This window comes from Oncorhynchus keta, chromosome 1, assembly GCF_023373465.1.
Source record: "Oncorhynchus keta strain PuntledgeMale-10-30-2019 chromosome 1, Oket_V2, whole genome shotgun sequence".
Classification (NCBI taxonomy): Eukaryota; Metazoa; Chordata; class Actinopteri; order Salmoniformes; family Salmonidae; genus Oncorhynchus; species Oncorhynchus keta.
The window spans coordinates 68,041,800-68,051,713 of NC_068421.1; the positions used below are offsets into that span (position 1 = coordinate 68,041,800).

At 41.6% G+C, this 9,914-nt stretch overlaps 1 protein-coding gene across 2 annotated transcripts; it reads right to left on the reverse strand.

Annotated features, from left to right (window-relative positions):
- Nucleotides 1-6,158: 6,158 nt before the first annotated feature.
- On the reverse strand, nucleotides 6,159-9,914 carry LOC118395823 (uncharacterized). 2 transcript variants are annotated; one of them, XM_035789790.1, is made up of 8 exons: nucleotides 9,679-9,913; nucleotides 8,533-8,571; nucleotides 8,147-8,446; nucleotides 7,671-7,964; nucleotides 7,247-7,489; nucleotides 7,088-7,129; nucleotides 6,890-6,977; nucleotides 6,159-6,758 (listed from the first exon to the last, which is right to left on the reverse strand). In XM_035789790.1, the coding sequence occupies exons 1-8, from the start codon at nucleotides 9,707-9,709 to the stop codon at nucleotides 6,593-6,595; spliced, it is 1,203 nt and encodes a 400-aa protein (XP_035645683.1). In that variant the 5' UTR covers nucleotides 9,710-9,913; the 3' UTR covers nucleotides 6,159-6,592. The 2 variants fall into 2 exon arrangements, with proteins under 2 accessions (XP_035645683.1, XP_035645693.1); XM_035789800.1 differs by lacking the exon at nucleotides 6,890-6,977 and having other exon boundaries at nucleotides 9,679-9,914.

Genomic DNA, 9,914 nt, shown 5'->3' on the forward strand with positions numbered 1-9,914 from the left:
TGTCAATTAAATTAATTTCTGTATGTCAACAGTGAGGGTAAGTATTTATCATGAATTAATAGATTTAGTGGAATGGCTCTTAGGACCCAGGTTCACGTACCACGGAGATGAAACGCAAACTTATAGGCAATCATTGCCAGAATGTCCTAATGACTCAGAATGAATACAGCGTGTCACTAGAATTCAACCCTACATAGATTAACCACACACTTTATTTTATCACTTAACTTTAACAGTTGTGGATTGTGCCAGTATATGTATATTTACCCAAATTGTTAATTTACACAATAGTGGGGTTAACTGTAAATCCATGTCCCCACACAAGTGGAATAAATGGTGGAAAAGAGACACAAAACACTTAAAAAACCACCCCTCTGCTTCTCACATACATGCATGCCCACAAACATAGACACACACAAACATATTCTGCTGATGGGAGTATGTCGGGAATAGGGGGGTTGCCCCTAGACACTGATCTAATGTCAGTTTTCTGTTTAGAATAGTTATGAATAAGGATTTGGGGGGTAGGATAAGCTTATCCTAGATCTGTGTCTAAGGGAAACATAGAATGTGCCCTGCCGTTTGCCCAATCAGATCAGGAGGTCAGTGACAGGGCAGAAGCTTGGACAACTCAGATTGGATGTTGGCAATCTGAGTGACAGGGTTGCCACTAACATCAATGCCGGTCAGCTTCAGGCAGTAAGTCAGGTGTTGAATGTCAGAGATTTTAGATATTGATGCATATTAAGTTAAAAGAAAATGACAACAACTCTAACAGTATTAAAAAGATTGCAATGTATTACCACAATAGAGAAAGAGAAAGGCAAAAGAAAGGCAAAAGAGAAAGGCAAGGAGACTGTTGGTCTTCTAGGACACTTCTTCCAACTTGGGGAGATTGTACAATCCTACTCTTCCTGGGGTCCAAACACATTAAGGCACTTATGTCACACATAAAACAAAATATGAAATAATACATTGAAGTCGGAAGTTTACATACAATTTAGCCAAATACACTTAAACTCAGTTTTTCACTATTCCTGACATTTAATCCTAGTAAATATTCCCTGTATTAGGTCAGTTAGGATCACCACTTTATTTTAAGAATGTGAAATAATAGTAGAGAGAATGATTTCGTGCCTCTCAGGGAGAGCTCTGGAGTGGGCTAACACCGCGTGAGAAGAATGCGGCGTTGGACGACTACACGGAACGTATTTTCCAGCTGAGGCAGGGGACGAGGAGTGCCCAGGAGTTCACCCTGGAATTTCGGACCCTGGCCGCAGGAGCGGGATGGAATGACAGGGCCCTTATCGACCACTACCGTAGCAGCCTGCGCGAGGATATCCGTCAGGAGTTGGCCTGCAGGGATACTGTGCCACCCATAAGTGAGAAACCTACATGCCAAGTATAGTATGAGTATACAAAACATTGAGAATACCTGCTCTTGCCACAGACAGAATGACATCAAATAGAATAACTCAGATAGAATGACTCAAAGTCTTAGATAGCAGTCATCATCAGTTGTCGACAATCTACTGGCAAATCCTTTCTAGTCCTTGTCACATGAAGAAGAATGAAGAGAAACTATAGATAAAACGTGTCGGTGCTCGGCATTTGTACATAAAGATTACACAACAATGACTCGTTTGGAAGGAATCAGTGGCTAACTGCAAGCATAGCAAGAAACCACTAACGTTACCCTGCTATTCAATGTAGTGGCTGTTTTATTCCCCGAGTACCCATCATAAATCCAGGGAATGCCAGACTTTGATGACAAAGTTTGTTGACAAAATTTGCCCACAAAGGACCGCTACGCCACCTTCAAAAGATGAGTCCAAAAATGCCTTGTATGCTGCTGCATAAATTATGTAATATGCAAGGGAGAAATGTATACTGTAGCGAAGAAAGTAATACTAAGTGGATATTGTGTAGTAAACTGTGCCTCCCCCAAATAATTGGGACTATTTTCACAAACGCGGTATTGTAAACACATCGTTCGTGGCCGGGTGTGTGCTTGTTTGGCTACTTTTTTTGTACAGCTTTGACAGTGCTACTGATAGTATTTGTGGTGCTTGGTTTGCACGTACAAATTCAGCACATACAACATTCTATAATATAATTGTGTTATTTACTATATGACGCGTTTCTTTTTTGACACATAAAGACCCAAACGGCGTTCAATGTGGTCTATTTTCACCTATTAGTGTTCTAACTTGGGGGTGCACAAATAGCCTATAACCTGTTTTAGAAAAATGTAATCATTGAATATTGTAAGAGCTTTCATTGTCTGTTTATATGCCCCATTTATGTATCCTATGTGTACCAAACTCACTAAATGTGGCAGTAATAAAGCCTCCCTTGAAAAAGCCTAACCTTGACCCAGAAAATATAAAAAACTATCTGCCTATATCGAATCTTCCATTCCTCTCAAACATTTTTGAAATGGCTGTTCACGGCAACTCACTGCCTTCCTGAAGACAAACAATGTATACGAAATGCTTCAGTCTGCTTTTAGACCCCATCATAGCACTGATATTGCACTTGTGAAGGTGGTAAATGACCTTTTAATGGCATCAGACCGAGGCTCTGCATCTGTCCTCGTGCTCCTAGACCTCAGTGCTGCTTTTGATACCACCGATCACCACATTCTTTTGGAGAGATTGGAAACCCAAATTGGTTTACACTGACAAGTTCTGGCCTGGTTTAGATCTTATCTGTCGGAAAGATATCAGTTTGTCTCTGTGAATGGTTTGTCCTCTGACAAATCAACTGTACATTTCGGTGTTCCTCAAGGTTCCGTTTTAGGACCACTATTGTTTTCACTATATATTTTACCTCTTGGGGATGTCATTCGAAAACATAATGTTAACTTTCACTGCTATGCGGATGACACACAGCTGTACATTTCAATGAAACATGGTGAAGCCACAAAATGTCCCTCGCTAGAAGCATGTGTTTCAGACATAAGGAAGTGGATGGCTGCAAACCTTCTACTTTTAAACTTGGACAAAACAGAGATGCTTGTTCTAGGTCCCAAGAAACAAAGAGATATTCTGTTGAATCTGACAATTAATCTTAATGGTTGTACAGTCGTCTCAAATAAAACTGTGAAGGACCTCGGTGTTACTCTGGACCCTGATCTCTCTTTTGAAGAACATATCAATACTTATTTCAAGGACAGCTTTTTTCCATCTATGTAACATTGCAAAAATCAGAAATGTTCTGTCCAAAAATGATGCAGAAAAATTAATCCATGCTTTTGTTAGACTACTGCAATGCTCTACTTTCCGGCTACCCGGATAAAGCACTAAATAAACTTCAGTTAGTGCTAAATACGGCTGCTAGAATCCTGACTAGAACCAAGTGCTAGCCTCCCTACACTGGCTTCCTGTCAAGGCAAGGGCTGATTTCAAGGTTTTACTGCTAACCTACAAAGCATTACATGGGCTTGCTCCTACCTATCTCTCTGATTTGGTCCTGCAGTACATACCTACACGTACGCTACGGTCACAAGACGCAGGCCTCCTAATTGTCCCTAGAATTTCTAAGCAAACAACTGGAGGCAAGGCTTTCTCCTATAGAGCTCCATTTTTATGGAATGGTCTGTCTACCCATGTGAGAGACGCAAACTCGGTCTCAACCTTTAAGTCTTTACTGAAGACTCATCTCTTCAGGTCATATGATTGTGTGTAGTCTGGCCCAGGAGTGTGAAGGTGAACGGAAAGGCTCTGGAGCAACGAACCGCCCTTGCTGTCTCTGCCTGGCCGGTTCCCCTGTTTCCACTGGGATTCTCTGCCTCTAACCCTATTACAGGGGCTGAGTCACTGGCTTATTAGGGCTCTTTCATACCGTCCCTAGGAGGGGTGCGTCACTTGAGTGGGTTGAGTCACTGATGTGGTCTTCCTGTCTGGGTTGGCGCCCCCCCTTGGCTTGTGCCGTGGCAGAGATCTTTGTGGGCTATACTCGGCCTTGTCTCAGGATGGTAAGTTGGTGGTTGAAGATATCCCTCCTGGGGTCTGTGCTTTGGTAAAGTGGGTGGGGTTTTATCCTTCCTGTTTGGCCCTGTCCGGGGGTGTCATCGGATGGGGCCAAAGTGTCTCCTGACCCCTCCTGTCTCAGCCTCCAGTATTTAGGCTGCAGTAGTTTATGTGTCGGGGGGCTAGGGTCAGTTTGTTATATCTGGAGTACTTCTCCTGTCCTATCCGGTGTCTTGTGTGAATTTAAGTATGCTCTCTCTCGTTCTCTCTTTCTCTCTTTCTTTCTCTCTCTCAATGGGGACCTGAGCCCTAGGACCATGCCTCAGGACTACCTGACATGATGACTCCTTGCTGTCTCCAGTCCACCTGGCCGTGCTGCTGCTCCAGTTTCAACTGTTCTGCCTGTGATTATTATTATTTATTATTTTTTGACCATGCTGGTCATTTAGGAACATTTGAACATCTTGGCCATGTTCTATTATAATCTCCACCCAGCACAGCCAGAAGAGGACTGGCCACCCCACACAGCCTGGTTCCTCTCTCGGTTTCTTCCTAGGTTTCGATCTTTCTAGGGAGCTTTTCCTAGCCACCATGCTTCTACACCTGCATTGCTTGCTGTTTGGGCTTTAGGCTGGAGTTCTGTACAGCACTTTGAGATATCAACTAATGTACGAAGGGCTATATAAATACATTTGATTTGATTTGATCATACGGTTCTAACTTGTACCAGGAGTACACTGTAAGAACAGCCCATGTTCTGAATTCTGTCGCTGTACATTTCAAAAGTGCTGAACAAATAGTTATATTGACTATGTCCGTCGTTGCTTGCTCATTAATGTCTTAATTGAAATTAAGTAAGGATTGTCTCTTATCTGCTTGTCGTCCCCATATGCCAAAATTTGTACATCTCATTTGTCAGTAGAAACCACATTTGTTTAAAAACCTCTACGGGATTGTTGTCCCCCCTGGGGGATGGTTGAACTAACATAGGCTAATGCGATTAGCATGAGGTTGTAAGTAACAAAAACATTTCCCAGGACACAGACATATCTGATATGGGCAGAAAGCTTAAATTCTTGTTCATCTAACTGCACTGTCCAATTTACAGTAGCTACTACAGTGAAATAATACCATGCTATTGTTTGAAGAGAGTGTACAATTATTAACTTGAAAATGTATTAATAAACCAATTAGGCACATTTGGGTGGTCTTGATACAACATTTTTAACAGATATAAAATGGTTAATTGGATCAGTCTAAAACGTTGCACATACACTGCTGCCATCTAGTAGCCAAAATCTAAATTGCACTTGGGTTGTAATAATACATGTTGGCCTTTCTCTTGCATTTCAAAGATTATGGTACAAAAAAAATCCACAGGTTTTTTTCTTTGGATGATCTTTTACCAGATCTAATGTGTTATATTCTCCTACATTAATTTCACATTTCCACAAACTTCAAAGTGTTTCCTTTCAAATGGCATCAAGAATGTGCTTACCCTTGCTTAAGCTACAGGCCTGAGCTACAGGCAGTTAGATTTGGGTATGTAATTTTATGCGAAAATTGAAAAAAAGGGTTGCATCCCTTTAAACAAGCAAAACTGTGGTTGTGTAAATTCTTATATTTACTATTTGAGAGATTTAACTCTCTAGTCAATGCTTTTGCAAATTAAATACAAATTTAAAAAATAGTACAATAATGTGAGTAAAATACATTTGAAAGTATTGTAAAACTCACCAGCTGTTGCCATCACTCTTCTGTTTTAACAGTAGTGACCGCTAAATAGCGTTTCAATCGGTGACGTCACTTGCTCTGAGATCTTAAAGTAGTGGTTCCCCTTGCTCTGCAAGGGCCGCGGCTTTTGTGGAGTGATGGGTAACGATGCTTTGTGGGTGACTGTTGTTGATGTGTGCAGAGGCTCCCTGGTTCACGCGAGGGGACGGTCTAAAGTTATACTGTTACACTAGAGCTGTGCAGATATCGGTGAAAATGAATTTTCTCCCAGTAAGCCTCAAATTTCACATTAAATAGAAAATGTTTTTTTCTGCAGTAAGATTACTATTTCACACCTGTTTCTATTTTCAAATTCTCAAGCAGCCAAGTGAAAGCCTATTCATAAGTAGAGAGGTACCTTACAGTAAATGGAAGGGATTTACTGTACAGAAACAGCATTTCTGATACTCATTTGTAGTTCACCAACATGTGTAACATGAAGATGGAGTGACTTTAATGATACATATGGAAATATTGTGCTTGTACACAATAGTTTTTTAACTCATACTGTACATCCTCTTTATTTCTTAATTTGACCAGATAAAAGAAAAACTCTTGTGAGAAACAGAAGCAGTGAGAAACAGATACAAAGGATAATTAATATGTTTGTACTAGAGGAGGCTTGTGGGAGGAGCTATAGGACAGGCTCATTGTAATGGCTGGAATGGAATAAATGGAACAGTATCAAACACATCAAACATATGGAAACCACGTGTGTCTCCGTTCCATTTATTTCACTTATGCCATTACAATGAGCCTGTTCTCCTATAGCTTCTCCCACCAGCCTCCTCTGGTATGTTCTGTACAGTGTTAAGCACACTAGTCTCTGGTTTGAGTGGTAGAGTTTAGCTGGCAGTGGCAGGGTACTGCTGCTTGTCCAACAGGTTGGCCATCTCCATCCAGCCCAGATCCCACTGTACCTCAGTCACATCCTGCTTGGTCTGGGGTGCCTCTCCTGGGGGTGGCCCTTCTTTGGAGGAGAAACAGCTGCGGGTGCACCACATATGCAACCTTGAACCCAATAACAGACGGGTTAGTGACACATACAGAGTTTCCTGCTTACTACAGAGTGTTTTTATGTTTTATGTCCATTTATTGTGATTAGTAAACAGAGATATTTGTTGAAGGTAATAACTACTAACCTGTAGTGACTAACCAGTAACATAACAACAGGAATAAGCAACAGGATAACCACAATGCAACAGAACAGCAACACCCATATCAAGGTACCTGAATGGGGAAAAACATGAAACCATATAAGTCGAGTGTGCACACGCACGTGTGTGTGTTGGAGGAGGGGGGTTGAGGTGATTGAAGGGTTTTATGTGTAGACACTGTACCTTCAGAGGACAATGTCTTTCTCTCTTCTGAGGTGGAGTTCCCTAAAATAAAGGCATAAAAAGCAACGCAACGTAAAATGAAGTTAATCTGTATTTCAAGTAGTATTGGGAGGCAGTAAAATATTTGGGCCGCAGTTGTGCCCAACCGTTTGGTCTTACTTCTCACAGACAGCCAACTCTCTGGGCTCTCCAACTTCTCCTCAGGTTCAGCACACTTGTAGAAGCCCTCGTCTGCACCGTTCACATTGTCAATGGTCATCTCTGTGACGTTCAGAACAACCTCTACTCCGTCTTTGTAGAAGGTGGTCAGGTTAGGTTTGTGGAACCAGTACCGGCAATGCAGAGTCACCTGATCTCCCTCTGTGACAGGGTGAGCAGGGCCAACAATGATCATGGAACCATCTGTGAGACACAAGAGAAGACACTACAGATACAGATACATAGACCATTACATATAGTGCATCTTACTTGCTTTCTTATGCATAATCTCGGTTTCCACAGGCACATGGCATTATTTCCCCCCCAACCACATGATCACAATGCTGCTAATGTATCAGACATCAGTGATACAGATATGGCTCACAGCTCACTGTGATCTTGACCGTGTTGCTGCGCCATTTGCTGCTCTCACACCAGTACAACCCACTGTATAGAGAGGAGAGGCTGCACGCTCCAGGAACCTCGTTCCTGACAGTGCCCTCTAGTGTCTGACACCCAGACCTAACTCCAAAGTCAGTGAGCTGCCACAATGTCCAGTCTGTGGAGTTACTCTCTGTGGAGTTGCTCTCAGACACAGCAGGGCACTGGAGAGAGAAGTGCTCCCCTTGGAAGTGCTGTAGGCTGTTGGGGATCACTGCCAAAGAGGGTGGGGTCAGCTCTGCGAGAGAGATGGGTACAATAAGTGGGGGTGACATTTTCAGGATTACTCACTCTACTAATGCCATAACACCAAATGGCTACTCGTCTTTGATGAGGTTATGTGTGCATTGATACCAATAGCAGTAGCCATATTGCATCCAACCAATCAGTGAACAGTGATTAGACTGAAGGTTGTCTCACCTGACACAGTCAAGTGGGCGGGGTCACTGAGTAAGGGTGTGGTTGAGCCATTCCGCTCAGCCTGGCACCAGTAGCTACCACCGTCAGCCTTGGCAACCCCAGTGATGGAGTAACTGTCACCACTGATCATGTGTCTAGCGTTTGGGGTCACAAGTTTGTGAGATGTGTGTCTGAACCAGTGATAGGTCCAAGAATAGTTAGCACCTGCTTCCACACTGCATCTCAGGGCCACAGATTCCCTTAAGTAGATGGTTGATCCTGGGGGCCAAACAGACAGAACCACTCTGATATTGGGAGACCCTAGAGAAAGAGGGAAGCTCATTATTTTTGGACATTTCTGTATGTGTATATGAGTATGTGTATATGAGTATGTGTGTGTGTTTTACCTTTAGAGTCTGTAGTCTGGATCATCAATGTTGTTAGACCTGATGAAGAAAAAAAGGATCATTGATCAATGTGATCAGAAGTTAACTCTGTTTACTATTCAGGAGTAGGAAATAGAGCAGTAACAACATTACTGCATATACACTCAGGGGGCAGAGGAATGGGAAACAGTCTCTAATGAGTCTGTAGATGGATATCATCCCCATGGGGGTAGGAGGAATGTACACGCATGTCCTTTCCTGCCATTTCTGATCCTTTCCTTCACAACAAGACTCCACACAATCTATAATCATGGTCATGGAGCTTATGGCAAGAAAAATACAAGAGTAGATAGCACTCAAATAAACCCACCTAAACATGTTCTCTTAAGAGTGACATTTTACCCCATTCTCACATTCAACTAAATAGGCTGCACTAAACATATTTTAAAAATGTAGCCTATGCAGAGTGCCCTGTAGTTAATCAAAATTCAGCCCGGGTTATATCATCATGCACATTATCAATGACAATAGTTGACCATTGAAATGCGCAGTAGTGGAAAAAGTATCTAATTGTGATACTTGAGTAAAAGTATAGATACCTTAATAGAAAGTTACTCAAGTAAAAGTAAAAGTCACCCAGTAAAATATGACTTGAGTAAAAATCTAGAAGTATTTGGTTCTAAATATACTTAAGTATCAAAAGTAAAAGCATCAATAATTTCAAATTCCCTATATTAAGCAAAGCAGACGACACCATTTTCTTGTTTAAGACATTTACGTATAGCCAGGGGCAGACTCCAACACTCAGACATCATTTACAAATGATGTATTTGTGTTTAGTGAGTTTGCCAGATCAGAAGCAGTAGGGATTGGGGACCATGTGTTCTCTTGATAAGTGCATGATTTGGACCATTTTCCAGTCCTGCAAAGCATTCAAAATACTTTTGGGTGTCAGGGAAAAGTATGGAGTAAAAAGTACATTATTTTCTTTAGGAATGTAGTCAAGTAAAAGTAAAAGTTGTCAAAAAAATAAATAGTAAAGTACAGATACCCCAAAAAACGACTTAAGTATTTTTATTTAAGTACTTTACACCACTGGAAATGTATATGAACAATTAAGACAATTCTAATTAGTCAATGAGGAAATTAAAATGTATAGGAGCTCACCCAATATGACATAGACGGAGAGGGAGTTCATTCTATCTCGAGTTGAATTACTCTGGTACACAATGAAAACCCTGTCAAATCTCTTTCTGACTCTATCAAACAGACATACAAATACAAGTATCAGAGAGATATCTTGCTAACTCACTGTTACACCTGCCATATCAGAATTGTCCAAGGGTTGCAGTCTTCAAATGGGGGAAAAAACGTCACTCATTTGGAGGTAAAATCTAAATGGG